This window comes from Crocuta crocuta, unplaced genomic scaffold (genome assembly GCF_008692635.1).
Source record: "Crocuta crocuta isolate KB4526 unplaced genomic scaffold, BGI_CrCroc_1.0 scaffold560, whole genome shotgun sequence".
NCBI classification, from domain to species: Eukaryota; Metazoa; Chordata; class Mammalia; order Carnivora; family Hyaenidae; genus Crocuta; species Crocuta crocuta.
The window spans coordinates 391,384-419,333 of record NW_027529656.1 but is presented as its reverse complement, the minus strand read 5'-3'; the positions used below and the strand labels follow the sequence as shown (position 1 = coordinate 419,333).

The window sequence follows — 27,950 nt, the reverse complement described above, 5'->3', positions numbered from 1 at the left end:
TCCTTTTTTCTGTGTTCAGTTCACCTTGTGTGGTTGGGTGTGGAAAGCGGGGGAGGGGGGTTTCCAAAAGGAGTGAAATTCCCATTCCATGGGTATTACCATGCCCGTGGGGTTGGCAGGTCTTAAAGTTTAACAAGTCTGCAAATAACTGCAGAACACAATAGAGCCCCCCTCCCTTCCTCTCTCTCCCTCTCTCCCTCTTTTTTTTCTTTTCCTGCTTCCAAACGCCTTCTTCGAGGCTGAAGCTGGGCAGGTCTCCAAAGGTGCAGCAGCCACAACAATCCAGCAGTTCAAAGTTAGGCAGCAGTTGCACAACTACCAGCAACTCTCTGAGCCGGCTGCTAATGAGCTGAAAGCCAGGGCCCTCTGAGGAGGTGACGAGGAAGCTTCCAGCCCTCCTCTCTTCAACTCGAAATACAGCTATCTCCACCCCCCACCCCCCAGATAACTCTGAGATACGATCCTTGCTCTTTGCTTGCCTGGGGGACCATGGCTCCCTTTGGAAGAAATCTGCTGAAGACTCGGCATAAAAACAGGTAAAGTTGAGCGTGCGTGTACTGGGGGCTTCTGTGTGAAAGTAGGTGTTTTGTTACAATTATATTATGATGAAAACTGTTTTTTGGGGGGGGAAGCTTTAGGGTATAAGGTTTTGTATTTATACTCAACTGGTGAGGATATTACTCCAGTAACGGGGATCTCGGTGGCCACCGCAGGGATCATTGAAAAAAAAATCTTTTTTTTCCTTTTGTTCCCCCTTTGGCCGGTCCTGGATCCACAGTTAGCATCACTAGAATCTCTCTTTGTGTTGTCTGGCATATTTGAGAGTAGTGGGGAGGCATGTTTCATTTTACTTCAGTCCGAATTTTAGCATATTATAGGAAGGATTAAATTTTTGATGACGACAGAACTAGAATTTATTAGCCACTAATTAGGATGAAAGCACAGCTGTTGATACAATCAGGAAACAATGCTTTGGCTCCCCTTTAAGTGGGGATTCCTGAAACCTGGCAAGTTCCCAAAGTGAAAATACTTTGTAGAGGAGAAACTTTCTGTGAACTGAATCTTTCCCATATCGTTGATAACTTTAGGTGGTTGTAGGCACTAAAGGAGGATTCAGTCAGCTGTCCTCCTTAGTCTGCATTATTAGTTTTACTTTGGTTTGTTTCAGGTTGCTATTTCAAGCCTGCAATGCCAACAATGCAAGTGTATAAATAAATGTATTTCTCCCTTTGTTTTTCTCTGTCTCTGTCTCTCTCTCTCACACACATACAGATTTTTATTGAGCTAGTATGTGTATTTCAGCCCTATTAAGTATTTTATTAACACCTCAAATGGTACATTTTTATGCCCAAACAATGTAAGGATCATTGTAGACATGAGTTTTACCTTTTTAATATATTTATTTTGGAATAAGGGCTTTTCCATAACTTCTCTCCATCATGCCTGTTTGTACTTGTCATAATTTACTTAGGGTAAAGTTAAAAGCATACAATTACATGGTAGGAAATGGTACAATTATTTTAAAGTGTCTGCATGATAATATATAGTGATACAATTTTAAAGTAAACCTCCAGACTTTGAGCTTAAATCTCTGTTTTTAACTCATTCCAAATGTAACCATGATTTAGTTGATTAAGTTTGCTTGAGAAACTAAAACAGTAAGAATCAGTATTACAGAACTTTATAAACCAGTTTTATTTGCGAATGATTTGGTTATGTATCATGGATATGGCATTTCTGGTAATTAGTGAAACTGTAGGTTACAATAAAGAAATATGTCTGAATATTTTTTAAAAATATATCAGTAATGGTTATTAAAAATAAGTTTGTATTTTCATGCTGTCAGTGCATTAAAAAATATTCCAGAAGGCTTCTTTTGCCAACAGAAAAGTCTTCCTGCTTTTTAAATGATTATTCAGTAGCACTGTTTTTGAAGTATGTTTGTTTAACTGCCATCAAAATATATAAAAAAATCACTTGGTGGAAAGTTTGTGGTTTTATAAAACAGGTTATGTTTTTGGAATGCTGATCTTTCTGAATACTAACTACCTGTGTGGTTCAGGGTTGTTGCATATGTGTCTTTTGTTTTTGATTTTGATCACTATTAATTCTAGAATTCTGTCATTGGTAAGCTGAATAACAGTTCAATATAACCTCGTGTGCACCCCTAAGAGTTTCCCCAAGGAAGTACATGTCCACTTTCGGTATCTCAATTTTGCCACTGTACCATCTACCACTAAGTCGACTTTCATTCAGGGAGGTGTGTATACAAACTGTTTTTAATATGACATTTTCTGTACAAAAGTATGAAGAAATGGAAAGAAAGAACAATACAAAAAGAGAAGTTTAGGGGCGCCTGGGTGGCTTAGTCGGTTAAGCGTCTGACTTTCGCTTGGGTCATGATCTCGCGGTTCGTGGGTTCGAGCCCCGCGTCGGGCTCTGTGCTGACTGCCAGCTCAGAGCCTGGAGCCTGTTTCAGTCTGTGACTCCCTCTCTCTCTGACCCTCCCCTGCTCATGCTGTCTCTCTCTCTCTTTTCTAGAAATAAATAAAAAACATTAAAAAAAAAAACCAAAAAGAGAAGTTTGATAGTATTTCAAGTTTCTCTGAGAAAATGGAATCGTGTTCCCAAAGGTGATGCTTTATTGTGAACGTGTTTTGATGAAAGTGGTAATAGTAAGGATATATGTAAGTTGCTCTAATAATTGACTGCTTCCTGTTATGAATGTGTATTTTTCCAATCTTTAAGAGAAATTTAAGCCACAGCAGTGGTCAGAGAGATAAAAATATTGGTATCTCAAACTAAGCAGTACATAAGCCATGTGGTGTATTGAAATAAAATAAATGTATTTTTATTTTTTCAGTGTCCAATATTGCTATAGATGAGGTATTTTTGTTCTGCTTTTTTTTTAACCTTCTCAAAGGTAAAAAACTACAGATGAAACTTAGTTACATGATTAAGTCTATCATTTTGTTTACTGCATTCCATGATGATTTAAATAATCTTACTTGGACATATAGAAACTAAATATCTTTCCTTAAAACAAGTGATTCATCCTTTGGTAGTAAATGTGATTGATGATAGAACATTCATCTGATAAGGTATTCCTCAAATATATAGTATAAAATTCCTTGTAGACGGCAAAGGAAGAATTTGCACATTTGGATACCTGCTGATAAATAATTTATACAAGTGAAAGAACTACTTGAACATAACTGCATCTTTGTTAGCAGGAAAAAAAATACAGATTATTAGAAGGAATATCAGGGATTTGAGATCATAAACTTTGACAAAAATTTTTATTGTACTTTCCTGGATCTATTCTCTTTTGGTCTTTTCAAAGTATGAGGCATAAAACCTTTTAGAAAATAAAAACTGTAAAGCTTAGAGAGGGCAGTGTCACATCTAATTACCATTGCGTGTTATGCGTAGGACAGTGCCTGGCATATTATGGACCTGTAATACAGTTATGAATATAATTTTATAAATTACATTAGAAAACATAGTTACTATTTTATTCTCTGTTCACCATTTAAGGCCAACAGATATTGTAGAAAAATTAATACTTTATAAAGGATAAAATCTAAAATCCAAATAAATAGACAAATAATTTTATGGATTTGGATACCGAGTTAACCGTACCCCACCAGATAATCTTTTCTAAATTTTAAGAAGCATTTTAAATTTCAAAAATGGGGCAACAGTCTTTTGGGAATCTGAGAATAATGCATGATCACAAATGATTGTATTTTGGCACATGAACTTTGTATGCTTTTCATTTGTAACTTTCATGTAAATAAACAGAATGGAGCCAATCTAAAATCTTGATGTTTATAATCAGAATTAACATTTAAAAAATTTCTAATTGTAGTAAAAATGCCACAGATGCTTCATCAGAAGGGAGAACTAAGTTTTGCGGTTAGGATAAAAGTTGGTGGCAAGATGGATGTGTTCTCTGAAATTAGAAGTATGGATATTTGTGAATTCGGCAGAATGGAAAGTTATCATGTACTATATTGTCTAATCTAAAATAAATACTTAAAATGTTCCTGAAATTGGATTAAGAAATACCAGATATTTGAGTATGTGCCTCTTTTTAGTTCCCAGGAGTTTCTGAAAGAGATTTCCCCTGATGATACCTGGTAACTTAAGTAGTTATTAGTTGGCAGCACACAGCCCATTAGGAACAATGACTGGAATGCTTTATCCCTGGCAAAAATATACCAGAAGTAGAGAAGGCAGTGAAATTGAGCTCTAGTTAAATCTTGAATTGTTGCTCAAGCAACTATCACCCAAATTAAAATCACTATGTAAGATCTTGTATATGTACTGTATCAATTCATGAAACATGTCAAGGTGAAACACTCTTCAATGGACTTTTTGAAAAAAGATGTTCAAAATTATAGCTGGTTACTCTCCACAATAGCTAAAACATGGAAAGGGCCTAAGTGTCCATCATCGGACGAATGGATCAAAAAGATNGGGGGAGGGGGGATGGGCATGGAGAAGGACACTTGTGGGGATGAGCACTGAGTGTTATGTGGAAACTAATTTGACAATAAACTATTTGTAAAAAAAATAATAATAAATAAAAAAAATTATAGCTGGTTAATAATTTGATTTATAGAACATCTATATTAGCATGACTATATAACAAAGTTTTGCTGTTATATGATTGGTATGCAGTTCCAAGATATCTGATAAAAGCTCTAAAAATTCACAAAAGCATGGCTCTCTTTTCATTTTAGTTCTGAAAATAGAATAAAGTTGAGTAGGGGCATATATTTACCTTTTCCGGGTATATGCGGATACAGTCCTTGATAGGGAATCCCTTTGTCTCTAACATATTGGTTTTCTAAAACAAGGCAATATGTTATTTGTACCATTCAACATGCTTCTGTTTTCTAATGTTCTTTAATGTGTATTTGCTTAGGAGTTTTTAAAGACACATTTTTGGCAAAAGACACACACCACCTATACCATTTCCTTTTTTTTTTTTTTTAATAGGTTGTGATTGTCATTCCTGTGTAACCTGTTATAATTCTACACCTTCTAGAGAAAATTTGCATATTTGTTTATTATCATTTAAGAAAAAACACTATTGTGAATGGTCACCCAAGGGCAAAGTAATTACTTCTTGCAGATAGAATAGAACCTTAGGTACACGTTCAGCATTGGCAGTGATAAGCAACATATTTCAGGAATAAGAATGATCAATGGGTATTAAATATGCTGACAAAAAAGGAAAATTATCCTAAATGGTTTATATCTGTAGGCTAGAATGCCCTCTGTTTTTATAAAGTGACTTAAGAGATCTATAAAAAATTCTTGTTGAATATACTCAGTAAGAGCTGGGACCTTACCTGTCTTGTTCCTTTCTAGATAGTCAGTGAATTAGTTCTCAAGTATCTGTTGATTGAATAAATGAATTCAACATACACTCTTCAAATACTGCTGGTCCCCATACAGTACTTGGATCAGAGTACATCGGTACATTTGCATGAAAAGGGTGTATAGGTAGCTTAAAGAATGAATCCTTAAATTCACGGATGCCCTCTGATTATCCCTGCTCCTAGACTCAGCTCCTCTCTTTCAGATGGTGAAGGGCCCTATTTGACAGATAGAGTTTACCGGGCTTCTGATAGAAAGCAAACCAAGAAGCAAGGTAACTCATTCTTCTCAAGAAAGGCTCTTATTTCCCTTCATGTTCCTTGAGTACAGCCATGTACGTATATGGGTAAGGTTTGGCAGATGATGGTGAGTGTCTATAACAAATGTGTGGAGCATTGCCTCCTCTTTTGGAGATAATTGGGAACTATGATTAGGAAATATTTGTTTTCTTATATGATAGGAGGATTTATTCTCTTTGTATAAGAAAATTATAGTTCATGAGACAAAGGGAAAATTCTAGAAATAGGCAGAGAATTAAGAATTCCAGCAGGGACACCTGGGTAGCCCAGTTGGTTAAACATCTGACTCTTGATTTGGGCTCAGGTCATGATTTTCTGGTTTCATGAGATCAAGGCCTAGTCAGGCTCCGTGCTCCTAGAACCTGCTTGGGATTTTCTTTCCCTGAATCTCTGCCCCTATCCCTGCTTGTGCTCTCTCAAAAGAAAGGAAGAGAGAAAAAAAAAGAAAGAAAGGAGGGAGGGAGAGGGGGAGGGAGGAAAGGAAGGAAGGAAAGAAGGAAGAGAGGGAGGGAGGGGGAGGGAGGGAGGGGGGAGAGAGGAAAGGAAGGAAGGAGGGAAGGAAGGATTCCAGTAGACATTAGGTTATATCTCCTATTTGCCATTACTAATTGTGTGCCCTGGGGCAAATATTTAATCTTTTTAATACAAGAACAACAATAAGGATAGCATGCAGAGGAAAATTCAAGTTTGACAATTGGAGGAGGATTGCTGTTTAAGAGAATACACTATTATGAATAGAAGTATTATCAAGATCATTCTGGGGAAGACAACTATGCAAATGAGGCAGCACTTATGTTTAAGTTTCATTAGCTTCAGGGTAAATCCACCTTTGCTAACACTTCTTGTAACACTCTCTGCCACTGTTCTGAATGATTTACATAAAACTTAATATATTACTGTGAAGAAGGTACTATTATTTTTCTTATTTTCCATTTGAGGCAATTAAGACACAGAGCAGTGCAACAATTAATAATTGGCAGAGACAGAAGTTGAATCCATGCACCTAACCATTTTTCTGTATGGCCTATTTAGGACTTAGTTTTCTCATCTCTAAAATAATGTTAATCCTAAACCATATAATGTGAGATTAAATCTGATTATATTTAAAAGGCAGAACAGTACTAGGATGGTAATAAAAACTCAATAAATATTCACTCCTTGTTTAGGCCTGTAGGATTGAAATGCCATTAACTGTATCTCTAAATTTTTAATATTTAAACATGGTATGATATTTTGGGCCTTGAAATCTCATCTCATTGGGCACCTAGGTGGCTCAGTCGGTTAAGTGTCTGACTTCGGCTCAGGTCATGATCTCACAGTTTGTGAGTTTGAGCCCTGTGTCGGGCTCTGTGCTCACATCTAGCTCAGAGCCTGGAGCCTGTTTCAGATTCTGTGTCTCCCTCTCTCTCTGACCCTCCCCTGCTCACATTGTCTCTCTCAGAAAAAAAAAAAAGAAAAAAGAAATCTCAATTCAGGACTTCTGTATTACCACTGATGTCTTTTCCTCCATAGATACAAGTAAGTATATTGTAAATTACTGAATATAATTAGAAATGAGTCTATCAAGGTTATACAAAACTATCTTTGAGGGGTGCCTGGGTAGCTCAGTTGATGACTCAGTCAGATGTTTGGTCTGACTCTTGATCTCAGGGTCCTGAGTTTGGGCTCCATGCTGGGCACGAAACCCACTTTAAAAAAAAAAAAAGAAAACAAAACTATCTTTGGAGCTTGATGTAGTATTTGAATTCAGAAAGCTTTTAGGTTCAATCCTCACACTTCTTTTGAGCCAAATTGTGAGACCAGTAATGATTTTGCAATGTGTAACATATCGTAGGTTAAGGGATCTGTTCTTATGTGTCTTTGAGAAGTTTTATTTTTATTTTTATTTTTTTTTATTTTTGAGACAGAGAGAGACAGACAGAGTGCAAGCAGAGGAGGGGCAGAGAGAGAGGGAGACACAGAATCTGAAACAGGCTGCAGGCTCTGAGCTGTCAGCACAGAGCCCAACGCGGGCTTGAACCCACTAACCAAGGGATCATGACCTGAGCTGACATTGGACGCTTAACCGACTGAGCCACTCAGGCACCCCTGAGAAATATTAATAAAAAGACAGGTTACATAATTTAAATATTTTTGTCTTATCTTTGTCTAATAAAATGAGAGATTGAATTAGATTTTTGAAATCCCTTTAACTTCTAAGTGTCTATGATTCTAAAATATCCTCTGCAGAGTAGAATTTAATTCCTCTGTCTTGCTTGCTTACCTTTGCAAGATAACTTTTAAAAATAGAATTAAAAGGAGGATTTGTGTGTGTGTGTGTGTGTGTGTGTGTGTGTGTATAATTTTGATTTACCGAAAACGTCATGCATTGCCACATAACCTCTACCACGAAAGGTTGCGTTCTGGTGAAACTCAAAAGCGTTTACTTCCACTTATATAAAGATGGGATTACTCTACAAATTATACTAAGAATTATTGACTGTTTGCTATTTGCTATTCACAATCTTTAGTTTAATATAACAAATATATGAGTGTTATGGGTAGCTATCTTTTTATTTTAGTTCTTTTAAGACTGGTAAACCCTACATTCAGTATTGCACCAGACATGCAAAGACACAACCTAGTTCCTAAGAGATTAAACTAATTGAGGGAACAGTACTGTAGTTAAATATCTCAAGCATGAACTTTCTTTTAAATCACTCTTCCATGGGAAACTGTCCTTGACAGGGTAGGTAAAATCACTGTCTTTATGATGCAATTAAGATGAGAGTATACTCTCTTACAGTGGAAGAAGGCTGTTCCTTTGTACATTAGGTGCTCAGTAAATGTTTTTGATTGCCTCTAAGTAGAAGTAAGTAAAAGAGGAGTACATGGAGGTAAAAAAAATAAAATAAAATAAAGGAGCATTATTATAATTAGGTAGCATTTATTAAACTCCCACAGTTAGGTGACAGGCTTGGACAAGAGTAGGGAACACAATGAGATGTATGAAAAGATGTAGGAGGGGGCTGAATCACACAATGGTAAGACTGACTAAGATAGGATAATCAACAGATAAGGATCGAGAAGCAGACAGAGAAATACGGTCACTTTGGCAAGAATCCATAATCTTGGTGGGCTTGGTAAAAATAAAATATTTTACAATTGAGGAAGTGTACAGAAAACTTTTAAGGATGTGTCTCTATAGCAGTATTAGATTTACAATCAATTATAGTTGACTGCTGTTCATTCTAAGAAATATATTAAATTGGTCAGTTTATCAGTTCATAAAACTGAGTTATTCTATTTTGTAGATATTTTAAGTTTTATTAATGAAGATAGTGGGTCCAACTTTACCAAGTGTTTTTTTAATTTTTATTTTTTCACATTTATTTATTTTTGAGAGACAGAGCATGAATAGGGGAGGGGCAGAGAGAGAAGGAGACACAGAATCTGAAGCAGGCTCCAGGCTCTGAGGTAGCAGTCAGCACAGAGCCCAATGTGGGGCTCGAATCCACGAACCATGAGATCATGACCTGAGCCGAAATCGGATGCTTAACTGACTGAGCCACCCAGGCGCCCCCAAACTTTAGCAAGTTTTTATGCTCACTAATTAGGGTATACATTTGACAGGAGTTTTGTGGCCAAGGCTTCTTGATATACTGCACAGTGCATGCTTGTTCTCAGCCAATGACTAGGATGTTTTATAGCCATCTCAGATACTTTTAGTTGCTCTAATGTTCATTTACTCTGATCTTTTTCTTTCCCTTTACAATTCCCTGCAGTTATGGTTAGCTGAGGGTACTTAAGACCAAAGAGCAGAGCATTAGTTTGGGGAGGCTACAGGTTTTCATTGTAGAGCCTGAGGATACATATCCTTAGATCTGCTCCTAAGGACCTTTCATTAGCCTAGAATACATGAAAGATGGTATTGAAAAGCCAGGGGTATTTCCATGGTGTACGCATATAACTGCAGTCTCTTGCGAAGAAAAGAGTTGTATACAATTAGGAAAAGTACTTATGAGGCTATAGTGGATCTTTGGGATTCCATCCTTTTTAATAGTGTGGGAAGTTAGGCACTTTTTACCAGTGGACCACAATGTATTAGCCTTGGTTTCTTGACTGCCTGGTCTACTCAGGTAGTGAAAGTCAAAGAATTTCTTCCTAGAGCTATTATTAATATGCATGGGACTTAGACTAAGTTCCTTTTTTAAAAAAATGTTAATCATCCTTACTGGTTCTATCTTTAGTTAGGAGAACTTGACATGATTATAGTTTCCAGGATTAAGTGAAATGACAGCGTGTGCTATATGATATTTTACACCGTCTGAGCATGCTACCAGACTGGGTATTATCTGCCTTAATTCTAATAACAAAACATTCATCAACTATCCCGCTTTGTCAGATTTGGCATCTACTTACATATATTTGCTTTGTGGTGACTCAAGATGATGGTTATTTGATAATTTTTTTTAATTCAGAAAAATTAAATTAACCACACATTTTGTGGGGCATGATAAAAGATTAAAGAAGAATCAGATATGGATCATACTTTTAAGGAGTTTGCTGGTTAGTAGATACACAGGCATACATAAATTATTCAAGTACAAGTCAGTCATTTTGAAGTATTAATAAAATCCATATATTCGGTGATATATATTTATTTACCTTGTAATATGTGCCACATGTTATTTTAGATGCTAGGGACGCAGTAGTGAGAAAGATAGTCAAGATCTCAGCTCTCATTGAACTGAGGTGCAGTTATGGACAGGCAGACAATAAACAAACAATAAATAAACAAGACATTTCAGATAGTGATTATTGTTAAAAGAGTCACTGTGGAGGCAGAATTTTTTAAACTATTTTTTAAAATTTATTTAATTTGAGAGAGAGTGAGCAGGGGAAGGGTAGAGAGTGAGGGGGAGAGAGAGAATCCCAAGTAGGCTCCACAGTGTCAGTACCGAGCCGGATGTGGGGCTTGATCCCACGAACTGCTAGATCAGGACCCAAGCAGAGACCAAGAGCTGGATGCTTAACTAAACGAGCCACCCAGACACCCCTGGAGGCAGAATTCAACACTGAGTGGATAGGGCAGTAGAAAATATTAGGATGAAAGTCAATGAATCAATTATAACTATAATTTTGAGCCTGAGTAACTGGGAACATAGTTGTATCATCATAAAGAACAGAAAAAAATGGCAAAGGTAATTTTAGGAAGGGAAGAGCATCGGGATGAAGAGGGAAAAATTCAAGGTGTAATTTGTGTGTTTCCAAATATTCCACCTCCAAACACCTGGTGTTTGGACACAACGCACCTGAGATGGGACTGTGAAAGCAGCCTTTCATCCAGCCTACTCTGAAATCTCTTGATGTCTATATGGGACTGATTAATATGTAACATACTGCACCTGGAACAGGGCTCGAAAGACAAAACATTGGTTTCCCAGTCAGGGCTTCAAGCTGACTAATCCTAGGTTAAACCCACTCAATCTCCATGAAGCATTTAGTGCCCATCCTTTTCGTGATCCTTTAATTATTACCTTGGTTGAAAGTACTTCCAAGCATGGCCATCACTTCTAAGAGATTATAAATTTCTTCTGTTTAAAGATTATATTATTTTGACCTTTACATCCCCTAGAGAATAATACATAGAATTATGTAGATATGGAGGTTCAAATAATGTCTTAGTATTTAGATAAATAAAATCTAGATTTTTGGTGCAGGTAAATCATCTAGGTCAGGAGTTGGCAAACATTTTGTGTAAAGGCCACATAATCAGTATTTAGGTTTTGGGGCCATAATGTCACCATCCCAACTACTCAACTCTGTCAGTATAGTAGGAAAACCACCATAGGCAACACAAAATTAAATGGATATGAATATATTCCAATAAAAATTTATAAAAATAGGTGGTGGCACATTTGTAACTACCAGGCCCTAGTTGACTGAAAATTTCTCTTTGTTTACTTCCCCAAAACCCACTTCTACCTTCTTGCTGCAATAAATAAGTAAATAAATAAAAGAAAAAAAACATAACATTGACTATGTTAGGCACTTTGGCTTCAAAGATGAACAGTTCGGTCCAGGACCTAACCGGCAAACTAGAAAAAAGAAAGGTAGAAAATCCTATTACTGAACGCATCAAGAAGGGGCACCCATTTCCCTCTGGGGTGGTGAGAATGGGGTTATTTTGAGAAGATAAGGGAATTTCCTAACAAAAGTGACATTTGAAGAAGAGTAAGAGCCTCAGGTGAGGAAATATGTTATAGAAAAGCTCAGAATGAAAAAAAACCATGGCAGATTGAGTCCAGTCTAGAAATCCATAGGGTGATATATATGGCAGCCCTTGAAACCATGAGAGATCAGTAAGAATCTAGGGGTAGCTAGTTCTGTGCATATTAATATGCATATCAAAGAGTGCTTGCCTATGATTTGGGGGGATCTAATCATGGAAGAAATCCTAGGAGAAGGCAAGAGAGAGAGAAAACAGGAGAAAGAGAGGGAGAGGCAGAGACAGAGAGGAGAGAGGGGAAGAGGGAAAAGAAGAGAGAGAGATTGAAAAAAGACTTGGAAACCATTTAAACTTTTTAATGAAGAAAGGTATACTGGTAGACTTACAGTTTAAAAAGGGCAGCCTGGCGATACTATGAAGCTCAAATGTGAAGTGGGCAAAAGTTTGTAATAAGACAATGTGTAATCACTTACTACAGTAATCTGTTGTGAAACCGAGAGTTGTCTGAATCATCGCAGTGGTGATAGACATAAATGTGCATATGTAAGACATTTGGAAGAATGCATAAAACATTTAGTGACTGATTGTTAAAGGGGGATGAGATAGAGAAAAGAATCTAGGAAGATCCTAGTTTTTAAGCTGGAGAGAAAGGGTGGTGGGATGGTGGTTATGTTCCTTTGGATTATATATATAAATATGAAGTAAGCATGCAAGAACAGACGTTGGGAATATGGATATACAGCTCCAGGGCAAAATATTTAGATTTGGGGATATCAGCATACAATTGACTGATAACTTTATGAACAATATTATACTTACCCACAAAATGTGTACAGGGAGACAGGAAATGAGTCACAGGAACCTGGGAGATGTCATTTGTATTAGGTACTACCTACTGCATAATAAAACATTCTGGAAATTAGTGGCTGAAAGTGACTTATTATTTGTCGATTCTGTTTTTATTTTTGAAGATACATATTTTTTAATTTAAATTTTAGTTAGTTAACATGTCATGCAATATTGGTTTCAAGAGTAGAACCCAGTGATTCTTCACTAACATACAATACTCAGTACTCATCACAAATGCCTTTCTAATACCCATCACCCATCTAGCCCATCCCCACCCCACCGCTGTCAATCCAGAGTTTGTTCTCTATCATTAAGAGTCTCTTGTGGTTTCTTTCTGTCTCTTCTCATTCCCCCCCCCCGTCTGGATTATTTTTTAATTTTATTTTTGTCATTTTTAAATTTTATTTATTTATTTATTTATTTATTTATCTTGATTCTGTGGGTAAACTGGGGGTGGTTCTTCTGCTGGTTTCACCTGGGCTTTCTCAATCAGCAGTGGGTTGGCCCAGGGCTGGGTTCAGATGAGACAACTCTAGGGCTGGGTCTCTCTCTCCTTATGGTCTTTCATCTCGGGCTTTTTCATCAAGCAGCAGTATCAGGACGGCATTCCAGGAGGAAGAAACCAGAAGCTCCAAGACTCCTTGAGGCCTGGATTCCGGCACTTGTGCACATGGTTTTTACCACATGCTGCTGGCCACAGCAAGTCCCAAGGTCCGTTCAGGGAGGAAGAAATAGATTCCATCTCTTGATGGAAGGAGCTGCGAAGACTCTGTGGCCACCCTTGCATGACACCTACATTTATTGAGTATGCAGAGGAAGAAAAGTCCGTGCAGGATCTGAGAAGAAGCTAGAAAGGTAAAGCAAGAAGCTTGGAGAGTAGAAAATACAGAAATCAAGAGATGGATTGCTGCAAGAAGGAGAAGGAAAGGTCACAGTGCATAATGTTACAAAGAGGTCAAGTCAGATCAGTTCCAGAAATGGCTGCTGGGTTTGACAGGAGATCGCCGATAACTCTAAGGAGAAGTGTGTCTATTACGGTGGGTGAGGTGGAAGCCACTTTATGTTGGGCTGCTGTTACTGAAAAGTGAAGAACTAGAGAAAGTGACTGTGGATTGGTATTTGAGTTTGTGAACAAAAGTTAAGTGATCTGAGTATTTGGCCAAAGGAAGGTGGTTACAGCATGACAGAATAGTAGGAAGGGCCAGGGGAAAAGGTAGAAGATAAAAACGGTTTAAGAAGAGTTAAATTCTGAAGCAAAGTTCTAGAGAAAGTGGAGGCAGTGAAATTCAGAACATAGTAAAAAGTTTAAGGTTTGGGAAAGGTAAATGGATTTAGGATGCTTTTGACATGGATAACCAGTGCTCTTATCAGCAATATTTTCAAGTATCTCTTTTTTTTTTTTTTTTAAAGAGAAAATGGCTTGAGAGGCCCTGGTATATACTTGTTTCTACAAATTTTAAAGTTTTTGTTGCCCTTTAGGTAATTTGTTGGCAACTAGTGTAAAGGAAAGGGTGATTATTTCAGATGAAGCTTCCATTTGGAAGCCACATTTTATTATCGTTTATTATAGAATATGTTCAGAAAGTGGAAATCAGGGATAAAGGGGCTCATTTTGTGTTTTCAGCTATCCTACTGGATAATTCAAATTGTTACATATTTCTAGTGCCATGCCAACATATTTCAGAATACATATAGAGAGCAAAGAGTAGGTGGCTGCAGGCAGAAACAAGCTAAAAAATCACAATCATTAGGAAATATCTTCCACCAAGTAGGCAAAGCCAATTATGGACTTCGCTGCTCACAGGAAAACTCATGCTAAAAGTTGACAGTACCACAACTATCATTAAACTAAATATTCAAGCTAAGTAATGTCCCCTTAATAAATATGCTTTGTTGTTATAAAATATTTCTCTGCAAAGTACCAATCAGCAAGGAAACTTTAGGTATTTGCCAGGCACAGTAACACTAAGAAGTAAGCATAAGCATTTCCAGTGAGATTAGAGATTTGCTCAGCATTTCATCTGGTAAATACTGCATGTTAAATATTTACAGTTTGATTAAATCAATTTCCGGAATCCGAACCATGAGCCTAGTTTACTTAACCCCCAGTTGTCTACAATTCACATTCTTTACACATTCCTTTCCCTTTTCTCTGTTTATGGGAATTATGTATTATAGCTACCCTGCAATTATTTTTATATAGAGGGCTTTTCTTACCCTGAATGTTTGGCTTACTTCCTAGAAAATTAAACTAGCATTAGTAGAACATAAAACTAGTGATTCTTTTGTGAGTATGTGTGTGTTTGTGTGTATCCTTAATCTCTTGTGCCTCAGTTTTCTAATCTGTAAAATAGATTTGACAATACAACTCATCTGGTAGGGTTGTGATTAAAATTAACTGAGTATATATTAAGCCTTAAAACAATGCCTGGCAGGGACTAAGCATTCAACAAAGTGAGCTGTTATCCAGTGTGTCCTCTCACACACACACCCACATCTCCCCAGTCACTCTACTATTTCTTAAGTACCTGTCCTTCAATTACCAAGTCTACACATAATCATGGGAGGTCACTATTTGAAAGGGTCTTCGTGGTGCACCTAGATGGCTCTGTGGGTTAAGCATCTGACTCTTGATCACAGCTCAGTTCTTGATCCCAGGGTTGTGAGTTGAAGTCCCCTGTTGGGCTCCACACTGGGTGCCTACTTTAAAAAAAAAAAAAAGTGTGGGATCTACTTTACAGATGAAATCTAAAATTTTATTATTTTTAAGTAAACTCTAGTCCCAAAGTGGGGCTTGCACTCACGACCTCAAGATCAAATCTCTTGCCTCAGATTAAATCTCTTGAGCCTCTTTTATTTAGTCAGACTTTCTACAAAGAGTTATAGAAGTGGAGAATAAATTGAAAACATTGAAGTCAGTTACTGTTTTTATTATTATTTATTAAATATGACCTAAGTGTTATTGTTTGCTTTTTAGGTTTTGGAATTCTATAGCATATGTGTTCAGAGTGTATCTCATGATTTTCAATAATGTTTATGATGATCTTGAATTTTTAAAATCTCTTTTTCTAAGCATATGTCTTCTCCTTCTGAGCTATATGACAAATTCTTGAACATAAGGATCATCTTATCTTCCATATCATTGTATCCTCAGCATTTATTCACATTTGCTAAACTACAGTTTCATTAACAAATGCATGTTGCAGCAAGTTATAAAAACTCATACACCATAATTCAGAATGGACACCTTATATGGAGGATAGCTAACTTGGAATGGATTCAATTAATTTCCAGAAAACTTTTTTCAATACTTTTTTTTTTTTTTTTTTTTGAGAGAGAGAGTGAGAGAGAGAGAGAGTTTGTGCTCAGGAGCTGGTGGGGGACCAGAAGAGGGACACAAGAATAGGGAGAATCTTAAGCAGGTTCCACACCCAGCAATGAGCCATCACCTGAGCCAAAATCAGGAGTGGCTTTTATAAAAAGCCACCCAAGCAACCTTTTTTAAAAAATATTTAAGCCTTTATCTTTACCCAGTTTTGTTTCTAGATTTGTTTGTGTTTGGGTCATTCCTTTACTCTTATTACAAAGCTGCCCAATCATATACAAAATATAAATTTTCTGTAACATAATAGTGATGAAACTAAGGAACTTAATAGCTAAACTAATTAGAGTTGTACTGTGATAATTTTGATTATTGGGAAAAGACACTATTAAATTTGAAAGTATGATATTTTAGTTTGAAAATAACCTGTGACATATAATTTATACACTCAGCAACCAAACTGATTATTTATGGCATCTTCAGAATTTTAAATTTTATAATTGGTATGGAGTTAACTTTGTAAACTCAAAGATTAGTTTTTAATCTTTGGTATGGAAATTAATTTGTAAACCTGCTTTTTATCATCATCCATTTTTATTCTTCGATGAATTACATGCTTTAATTCAAAGAAATGTGAATTCCTACAAAGTATTATCAGACTTGAGCCTGAGATAAATATACTGAAATCAAATTTCTTTTCTTATTATTGTTTTGTAGCTCTCATTCTTATTCATCATTTCTGAAACTTGCATTTTTGGGTTATTCTAAGTATTATTTACTGATGTGTTTTTAATATGAGTGCCACAGACAGTGAGATCCATGTTGAAGGGTTAGATAGACTGGACATCATACCCTGTGAGAGTTATAATTTATTTTGGTAAGATGTTTTACAAAAGAACTGCCTAAGAATGGTTTTTGTAACTTTATAGTCATCCATTGTATCTATAAAAAATCTATTTGGTATTAAAATCTGCTGTCTCCTGGATCAGAATCTCCTTGCAGGAACTAATTTTTTTTTTTTTTTTGGTCTGCATTTGTATTTCATTTATCAGAATACAGGACACGAAAATGAATGGCATGTGTATTCATACAGTATCAGTTCCAGTTGTGTTCTTTGCTATGGCATTGAATGGCAGTGATATCAGGATAAAATTAGCTTCTCTATCTTTTGAGGATTAGAAATGTGTTTTGACGGGCACCCTCCTACGCTGTTGGTGGGAATGTAAACTGGTACAGCCCCTCTGGAAAACAGTGTGGAGTTTCCTCAGGAAACTAAAAGTAGAACTCCCCTATGATCCAGCAATAGCACTGCTAGGAATTTACCCAAGGGATACAGAAATGCTGATGCATAGGGGCACATGTACCCCAATGTTCATAGCAGCACTCTCCACAATAGCCAAAACATGGAAAGAGCCTAAGTGTCCATCAACAGATGAATGGATCAAGAAGATGTGGTTTATCTATACCATGGAATACTACATGGCAATGAGAAACAATGAAATCTGGCCATGTGTAGCAACATGGATGGACCTTGAGGGTGTTATGCTGAGCGAAATAAGTCAGGCAGACAAGGACAAATATCATATGTTTGCACGTATAGGAGGATTAGGAGGAACTTGACGGAGGAACAAGGGGGAGAAGAAGGGCGGAAATGGTGGGGGAAAGGGAGAGAGGCAAACCATGAGAGACTCTTGAATGCTGACAAAAACTGAGGACTGATGGATGTGGGGGGGAGGGGGGATGGGCATGGAGGAGGACACTTGTGGGGATGAGCACTGAGTGTTATGTGGAAACTAATTTGACAATAAACTATTTGTAAAAAAATAAAATAAAATAAAAATAAAAAAATAAAAAAAAGAAATGTGTTTTGAGGTTTAAGAAATAATTTAAAGGGAATATTATAACGTTTGATTTGTATTCAGCAATCAGCACAAATAACCAGATATTTGTTTATTTACTTATTGATTTATTTTAATTTTTAAAGAAATATTTGTGTATTTTTGAGAGAGAGAGAGTACACAGGCTCACCCACTGAGCCACCCAGGTGCCTCATGTCCTAATAAGTTTTAGATGTCAAATTTCAATTAAAGTTTAATGTTTATAGATGTTACTCTTTGATTTATTCTCCTATGCCCCAACTTCAATGCCCTTTTCCTCTGGACAACTGAATAAAGATGGACAAAGTTTGGAGCACCTGGATGGCTAAGTTTTGTTAAGTGTTTGACTGTAGGTTTCAGCTCAGGTCATGATCTCACAGTTGATGAGATTGAGCCCTGCATCAGGCTTTGTGCTGACAGCACAGAGTCTGCGTGGGACTCACTCTATCCATGTCTCTCTGCTCCTCCCTGGCTCTCTCTCTCTCTCTCTCTCTCTCTCTCTTAAAATAAATAAATAAACTTAAAAAAAAAAGATGGCCAAAGTTTATCCATTTATCTTCATTTTTCTCTGCTTTCACAGTGATTTTTTTTCAGTAAATGTATATTTTCTAAGATCTTCAATTTGGCATTACTATATCTTAGTAAATACTTTTTTTTTTTAATCTTAAAACTTCCTGATTGTAGACAGTTAATTTATTCCCTGATGCTTTGTGAATAATTACTCAATGGAAGTATGTTGAAGAAATATTTTAGTGTGTGAATATTGGATTTGTAATTATAAGCCATTCTATATGATTGCTTTTGTGATATTAACATTAATTATCAATAGAGAAATATTTTTGGTTTCCTGATTGGCAATAGAGTGAATTCAGAAATCCAGTATTTAAGTTTAATTATTATTTCAGAGTGAATATGGAAAATTACCTGCAAGTGAAGTTAATACATGCTGTTGAATAATTTTACTTAGCATAGAATCTTAATTTTTTGATGATATCCCAAAAAAACCCAAACACTGAATAATAAAATCATTGCAGAATAACATATACATTTTTGTGTAGTGCAACTCATTGGCACAATTTTAATCAAAATCAGAGTTATAAAATGAGAGAAAGATTAAAAGCATTCTTGGCTCATCTGTGACCTTAAGATTATATTAATGATGTTTTTAAATGTCTTTTCTTAGCCAAACAGTTAGTTATAATGGAGGTACACATGCAAAAAAAAAAAAAAAAAAAGATTAACAAGTTGAACCAGGTGAAACAATATTGTGAGACAGGTTGGAAAGTATTTCTAACACAATACTGTATTTGTAAAACAACTACTATAGCAAGGTCAATAAGATTGCTGAATAAGCATACTAAAAACACTATGCCCCTTTCTGCATTAAAAAATAATAATAGTAATTTTGTTATTAGTTTAATGACCTATATTTACCCAGTACATTTTTCACAATTCTCAAAGCTCTTTACTCATTCTCTTATTTGGTATTTACAGCAACCTTGTGAAAAATGTGAGTCAGATATTGCAGTATTCCAGTGAAGGGTACAGAGGATTAGAAAAAAATGATTTCTCAGAATTCAGAATGACTTAATGATACCTAAGATGATATCATAAATTTAAAATTTCAGGTCCATTTGTTCCCACTACACTTTTTTGCACAGCTTCACAAATAAATGTTATCAGTGTTTCAGGGGGGGAAGTAATTTGAAGCGTATGATAAAAATGAATATGGTAACATTATAAATGTTATTTTCTTCTGTATAAATAATTTTCAAACTATTTTAAAATAAATTAACCAGAGGTGGATTAAGTGAGAAAACAAAATATTTTCATGAGAACCTTGGGGTATATGCAATATTATCACATTTAATAAAGTATTAAAATACATAATTAAAGTATGTGAGTGATGAATGTCATGTATACTACATAGTTATAGACATAGTGTAATATATATTTAGAATATGTAGTAAAATCTGTTGAATATTTCAATTTAGTTTTAATTCAGTTTCCAATGAGTAAAGCATAGTAAGAGATGATTGTGTGAAACACAGATACTTAGATATTTAGATATTAATAGCATTCTCCTCTATTTCTCATTAATCATTCTTGAACTAGACAAAGTAGTTCAAGTCAAAACACAATATAATCTTACTCAATGTTTCAAATATATTTCATTGTAAAATTCCTTCATTTTTATTGATCTTTGTGTTTGTAATTGGAAGCAAAATTTGAGATTCGCTACTTTATGTAAGGCATTTAATTTTTTTTATTCATTGTCTTTGCTTCCGTAAAGTGGATACCATAAAGTAAATAACCTTGATACATGTGACAATATGGTAACTGATTTACATCTTTCTGATTATGTAATTTATTCAGAAAATTTCATTGAAAGATATTAGGAATGTTTAGTAACGCACTTTGAAGTTTATTTATATTGTTTTAGTAATCTCTACACCCAACTTGGGAGTCAAACTCATGATCCCCCAAGATCAAGAGTCAAGAGTTGCATGCCAGGTCCCCCACTAAGTACTGTACTTTGAAGCCATGACCTGACCAAATTCTGGTACTTAAAATTTCATATCTTCTTATAGTTTGTATGAGTGAACATTTATCAAATTAACTGAAAATTCCAAATTTAGGTTGGTGTCAATTAAATGTGAGCATAGTAGTTATTTTATTCTTAATGTACAATTTTTGAGTAGATGTTTTTATTTTACAATGTAATCTAAAAGTTATAAATTTTAAATCCTGTAACCCAAGCAAACCCCAGTTTATAACCATTTGAATTATATGAATAATAAACACTTGCAAACAGTTATGGTATTTTTGTATAACCTCTTATCTGGATGTCCACCTGTTGGTTACTCCCTCCCAGACTATTTAAAGAAAATCATCCTGCAGGCTCCATCCATGTTCACCTTTCCATCTGCCATCAATCCCTTGTCATACCTCCTTTCATATTATTGACTTAGATACATATGACTCCCTCAATATTTGTTTTTATCCTAGATAAAAATGAAAATGTCAAATGAAAGAATGATAGATTTGAAGGAAGGCAAATTCATATTTTTAATTTATATTTTTTATATTTATAAGAAGGCCAGGAGTTTGAGTGTACCAGGTATAAAATGAATTTTATATAAAAAATGCATCATGCTTTAAGCAATTAATTTAAAAATAATTTTTAAAACGTAAGCAGTTCATTAATTGGGGAATATTTGTAAGTAGATAGTTGTGACTATTATAATTTATTTTCAGGGATTAGTTGTAAGTTAATAGCAAAAGCCAGAGTTGGAAAGAACACTTACCTTCTAGCTTTGTGACTTCGGACAAGTTATTTAACTTCTCTTTGTGTCAGTTACCTCTTCTGTAAGACTGGGATGATATTACTATCTACAGTACACTTGAGTTCTTAAAAATCAAGAATGTTGCAAGTCAAGAAATGCCTAAAATAAAAGTAACTTTGTTGGATTAAAAATACCAAATATTAACAAATGCATTTCCAACATACAGGAAAAAATTAATTTGCCTTTAGGTAATTTTGAGTGATCAAGGGTAAAGTACAGAGAGATGAGAAGAAAAAGAAAAAATATATTATTAATCAGATTGATAATGTGGCTATTTATAAGTGAAACTAAAGCCCTGCGATAAAAATAGAAAATAGAAGTGAATTGATGAGATAAGGTATTTATAAATGAACGCTCTATGACTTTTCACTTTTTATGTAGTTGTAGTTTACTCTCTGAGAAGCTTCAAGTCCAGTAAATGTTTACCCCTTTGTCCCCAATAAACATATACAAGAGCAAAACATAGCAGAAACCAAATAAACACCACTCCGAGGCATGCTACGTGTGTGTGTGTGTGTGTGTGTGTGTTTTGCATTAAAATTGGAGATATGTCTCAACTACTAGACTTGAGTCACTAGGTTAAGAACTGTTTGTGACATTATACTGCATAACAAACCCGTTTTTCTAGTCTAAGTTTGTATTTTTAACCCTTTGTCGCATATGTATTTGCAGATGTCATTACTTATACTAGATGGTGAAATCACATAAGTTGGGAAGGGAATATTTTATTAGTTCTAGTCCTAGTGTTAAATTCTTTATATCACGTGACTAGGTCTGTTGAGTGTGTGACCAAATGAAAACAATTACTTCTACAAGGTAGTGATTATTTAAGATGTGGGGGGGAGGGGGGATGGGCACTGAGTGTTATGTGGAAACTAATTTGACAATAAACTATTTGTAAAAAAAAAAAAGACTCCTAAATTGGTGTAATTTTAATATTTAATTTATAAATATTTTGGCAAGTTTCGCTGGCCTGATGCTGGGTGCCATCAGTCTAGCCTTTGGAAACTGCTGATGCAATAAGAAACTTAGAACTAGAACTGACCCTATTGTATTCCTTTTCTGACCCAACCATTGTTTCCCACAATAAGCCAGGAATATTGCCTTTGAAATTATATATTTCCACGACTGTGTTAACCATAGAGGAGATGCTCAACAAATATTTATCAAATAAATGGGTAGAAACTTACTTGGAGCTATACTATAAAATAATACAGTACTTTTAAATACTTCAGGCCTGCTAAAAAAAGTAGAATTTAAACATGGTGAATCTTCTCCTAGGTATGGAAGGTTTATTACCAAAACGTTCAATCAAAAGCAGAAAATTTTTGAATATTATCAAGTTTGAATAATGGTTTTAAAAATTCCTCAAAATATTTAAAGATAACTGACTCTAAATATTTAGAGATAACTGATAGGGTGGCCCAGTCAGTTAAGTGTCTTACTCTTGATCTCAGCTCATGGTCATGATATTGAGCACAGACGGCCTGCCTGAGATTCTCTCTCTTTCTCTCTCTCTCTGCCCATACCCTGCTTGTATGTTTTCTCTCTCTCAAAATAAATATTAAACAGCAAAAGGTTTGGAACCAGTCACACTGTGAGGTTATCATGAAGGCACTCATTTTCTCATATATGGACATAATGTGGAATTAATAATGTGGAAATAACAGGACCTTTTTTGATTGTGCATAATGACCATTAGGGTTACGTTATCTACGTGAGCTGAACGTTAGCAGACATCTATGGTAGGACACAATAGATAAACACTTGATCCTTTCACAAGAGAAAATATCCCAATTTGAGTAGGAGGTGTGGACGTGTTGGGGAATTGTCACATACATCATCATTCTTATTCTCAGTAGGGTACCAAAGGATTTCCTGATCTCTGCTTCCTAGTCCTCTTCACAGCTGTAGTGTAGGGCTGAAGAATTTATAGGTCATGTGTCATCTTTTCTTAGAGACTCAGAACTCATGTTTCCCAACCAAAATTTGGAACTGAGCATGGGGACTATTCTAAGGCAACAGTAAGGGCATATATATACATGAGAGTTTTGTCAGCCAACAGAGGTGCCCAGACCTGTCAGAAATCCTTTAGTACTGCATCAGAGTAGAAAATAAGCTTAATAAGGAAAAGGTACAGAAGGTAACACGGTCTTACATACTTTTCTCCATAGCTGGCCATTGGGAAAAGCCCTCCCTTGATCAACTGAGTGTTGCAGTGGCACATTGGAGTGCCATTGCTATCAAAAGCAAATTTATATAATAAAGCTCTTAAAAATAGGTTAGTTTATGATTTTTTCCAATTTAATCCACATATCTAAATCACCAAACTAAAGGTGCCTGACTGGCTCAGTCAGTAACGTGTGCAGCTCTTGATCTCAAGGTTGTAGGTTTGATCCTACATGATGTCGGGTGTAGAGATTACTTTAAAAAATAAAAATTTTACAAAGAAAACCATCAAACCAATTAACTTGTTTTTATAATATAAAGGTTAGAACTGCACTCTAGAGCTTGTTTTCTTCCTCGGGTTTAATCCTCAGTGCACTAGTAACTGACTAGGCAAGTCATTAAAACCCTCCCTGCTCTAGTTTCCTTATCTGTAAAATGGTGACAATATTATTACCTACCCTACAGATTTGTAAGGATTAAATGACTCGATATATGCAAAGAGTTTAGAACAACTTTATTAAATGTTTTCTGACTGATGGTTATAATCTTTACTGCTACTTATTGTGAGTAGGATTGTTTTTAGAGTTTAACTATGAACACTAAAATATAAAATAAAGATGTCCTACTGTGTTAGTGTTAATGTAATAGCTATTGGCATTATCTTATAAGGTTGATAATTACAACAATTGCTCAATGTTGTTATTTTTACCATTATCTATAAAAAGTACATGTTGAAATAATTATAATTTAACATCTACTAAGTGCATGAGGTGTGGCTTACTTCTTTTCAAATAATGCAATTTAGTAAGTGAACTTCTAACTTCATAAGTAAAAAAAGCGTTTGTTAATTTTGGGTATTTTATATACATGATCAAAATAGATGAATGTAATGATTAAAGTAGAGGTAATTTGTGCAGTACAGCCATGACCCAAATAGTAGTTAGTATCCAGTTACTTGGAGTACTTATTTGTTTTTGCTTAGAATGGATTTGTGGGCTGTTTGTCTGCTAATTGAAATATGAAAATAATTCTGCTATTCTAAATCCTACCTACTTTTTTGCTCCTTCAAACTATGAAACGAGTTGTAAATATTATCAAATATCACGTTATTCAGTGCTGGGTCATTAAATGTGAAATATTTTATAAGAGAACAATCACAGCCTGGTATGATTTTTTGAATAATCATTTCTAAAATGTGGGTATAGTTGGATATTTAAATTGTATCAGGAACTCTTTGTTATTTGGTGCCGCTGATTTGTTCTTCCATCTTAGGACCTCAGGAGAGCCAATAAGCAAGGTTTAATGATAAGTCATTTAAAAAAAAGATAATAATATAGGATTAGTCATTATTGGTACTAAGACATAAACACTGTAAATTCTAAGTGTTTCAAAGATTCTAGAAGTCAGGGAAAATTTCTTCCATGTATGCTTCTTGGAGTCCTATGCTTTCAGGGTGCTACATAAAGAAAGCAACATAACTTTCACAACAAGCCAATTCTATTCAAAAGTCTTGCCTCCATAATCATATTGGATTATAATTCGCTTCATATCATTTTTTTCCTTAACTTTCTTTCAAAGAGATATAATTAAACACACAGTCGATTTGATTTACACTCATCATGCAAATGTCTCTACTAGGTATAGCCTACAAACCATGGGACTTCCTTGTTTCTTTTACTGTGTGTGTTTTTTTCTTCAGAAAACTGTTTTTTCCCCCATCCCTCTGTGCTACAAAGGAAATTATTATCAAGTCTTTACTTGCATATATGTCCCAACCCTGACTGCTTCCTAATACCTCTGCAGCTGAAACCCTGTCCGGGCAATTCTCCTCTTTTTTCTATGTCTGCACTAGGCTTTCAACTAAGCCTCCTTTCCTCTGCTTTTGCTCTTTTTTCAATTTTTTATAGCCCATTTCCATAAACAATCCAGATATACTTAAAGCATACATTTGATCATATCCCTCCTACGCTTAAAATTTTCCCATGGCTTCTCACGAAAACTGGAACGAAACCCAAATGCCTCATAATGGGTATGCCTTTCTGCTAGATCCCATCATCTATCGCTTGACCTTTCCTTCCCTCCAGCAACAACTCCTGACTCCAGTACCTTCAGCCTCCAACTACCTTCCTGTTCTTCTAATTCCTAGAATATACCTTGTGACCTTTGCACTTCTGTTTACTCTAGAATTCTTCCTTTAGGTCTCTGATTGCCTTCTCAAAATGTATGCCCCTGTTCAAGTGTCATCTTCTTAGAGAAGTCTCTCCCAAATACTCTGAATAAAATGGACTTCTCTTTCTTCTAGATTCTCTATCTTCTTCACCCTGTTTAATTTTCTTTCTAGTGTTTATCACTACTTGCTATTATAATAATTACACATTTATACCTGTGTTTTCTTCTCCTTTGTATACTGCTTTAGTATCTCCAGACATGCCTGGCATATAGTTGGCATATAATAAACATTGGTTGAATGAAAAAAAATGACTATTTTCAACAATGGACTTTTAAAAAATTTATTTATTTTTGAAAGAGAAAGAAGAGAGAGAGAGTAGGGGAGGGGCAGAGAGATGGAGAGAGCAGGCTCCGCATTGTCAGAGCAGAGCCCAACATGGGGCTCAAACCCATGAACGGTGGGATCATGACTTAAATCGATATCAAAAGTCAGATGCTTAACTGAATGAGCCACTCAGGTGCTTCAACAATGGGCTGTTTTTAACTCTATGATTCTCAATATCATCCCACCATTCCTTCCTATGCTATGTTTCCATGGCCTTTAGTCCTAAGGCCCCAGAAAATATTGTCATATTTTATCTCCGCTTATTCATCTCCACTTTGATTATTGTTTTAACTCTAGCAGTTCTAACTGTAGTTATATTATATCTGACTTCTATAGATAAAATAGCGTCAGTTGTCTTTGATGACAGTTTCCTCTTTTCAGAGCCCACTAAGAAATAAAAGGAAATTAAGATATTTTCTTCGATTTGTTTTTTTTTTTCTTGCAGTAAAACTTCTGATTCTTATGTAGTCTCAGCCTCAAATGCATCTCTCATTAAGGATAACATCTAAAAAGGGTATTAAAGTTAAACCATCTTTCTGAGTTTACACAGGTGATGACAGAAATATAATGTACTTTGTTTTTCTTTCAGATCTCCCACTAAAGACATGGATTCAGAAGAGAAGGAAATTGTGGTTTGGGTTTGCCAAGAAGAGAAGATTGTCTGTGGGCTAACTAAACGCACCACCTCTGCTGATGTCATCCAGGCTTTGCTTGAGGAACATGAGGCTACATTTGGAGAGAAACGATTTCTGCTGGGGAAGCCCAGTGATTACTGCATCATAGAAAAGTGGAGAGGCTCAGAACGGGCTCTTCCTCCCCTAACTAGAATCCTGAAGCTTTGGAAAGCTTGGGGAGATGAGCAGCCCAATATGCAATTTGTTTTGGTTAAAGCAGATGCTTTCCTTCCAGTTCCATTGTGGCGGACAGCGGAAGCCAAATTAGTGCAAAACACCGAGAAAGTGTGGGAACTCAGTCCAGCAAATTACATGAAGACATTACCACCAGATAAACAAAAGAGAATAGTCAGAAAAACTTTCCGGAAACTGGCTAAAATTAAGCAGGACATGGTGTCCCATGATCGAGACAGTATGGAGACATTAGTTCATCTGATTATTTCCCAGGACCATACCATTCATCAGCAGGTCAAGAGAATGAAAGAGCTGGATCTGGAAATTGAAAAGTGTGAAGCGAAGTTCCATCTCGATAGGGTGGAAAATGACGGGGAAAATTATGTCCAGGATGCATATTTAATGCCCAGTTTCAGTGAAGCCAAGCAAAAGCTGGACTTGCATTCTGATGAAAACCAGATTCTAGACGACCTGACCGAAAGTGATGGAATTATACATCTGGAAGAGCAATTAGCATATTACAGAATGCTCATTGATAAGCTTTCCGCTGAAATAGAAAAAGAGGTAAAAAGTGTTTGCACGGAGATAAATGAAGATGCAGAAGGGGCAGCTGCAAGTGAACTTGAAAGCTCTAATTTAGAAAATGTTAAGTGTGATTTGGAGAAAAGCATGAAAGCCGGTTTGACAATTCACTCTCACTTGAGTGGCATCCAGAAAGAGATTAAATACACTGACTCATTGCTTCAGATGAAAGCAAAAGAATATGAATTCCTGGCCAAAGAATTCAGTTCACTTCATCTTAGCAACAAAGATGGATGCCAGCTGAAGGAAAACAGAGGGAAGGAATCCGAGGTCCCCAACAGCAGTGGGGAAGTTCCTTCCTTTACTCCAAGAGTACTTAACTTGTATACAAATGACACGGACTCAGACACTGGTATCAGCTCGAACCATAGTCAGGACTCGGAAACAACTGTAGGAGACGTGCTGCTACTGTCGACATAATTTGAATGGCTTCTTTCTGACCTGCTTCAATGTCGTTCATGGTTGCTTAATAGAGAACCTTATTTTAAACATCACGTTCTG

At 35.8% G+C, this 27,950-nt stretch overlaps 1 protein-coding gene across 1 annotated transcript; it reads left to right on the top strand.

Annotated features, from left to right (window-relative positions):
- The first annotated feature begins 489 nt into the window (after positions 1 to 489).
- On the top strand, positions 490 to 27,950 carry RASSF9 (Ras association domain family member 9). The gene is made up of 2 exons (XM_077762829.1): positions 490 to 536; positions 26,609 to 27,950. Exons 1-2 carry the CDS (start codon positions 490 to 492, stop codon positions 27,867 to 27,869), a joined length of 1,308 nt encoding a protein of 435 aa, XP_077618955.1. The 3' UTR covers positions 27,870 to 27,950.

What these genes read in the sequence shown, in the direction of transcription:
- RASSF9 (XM_077762829.1), top strand. Translation starts at nt 490, where the DNA reads ATGGCTCCCTTTGGAAGAAATCTGCTGAAGACTCGGCATAAAAACAG. An exon ending in AAGACTCGGCATAAAAACAG is followed by an intron (nt 537 to 26,608) that starts GTAAAGTTGAGC and finishes TTTTTCTTTCAG; the next exon opens with ATCTCCCACTAAAGACATGG.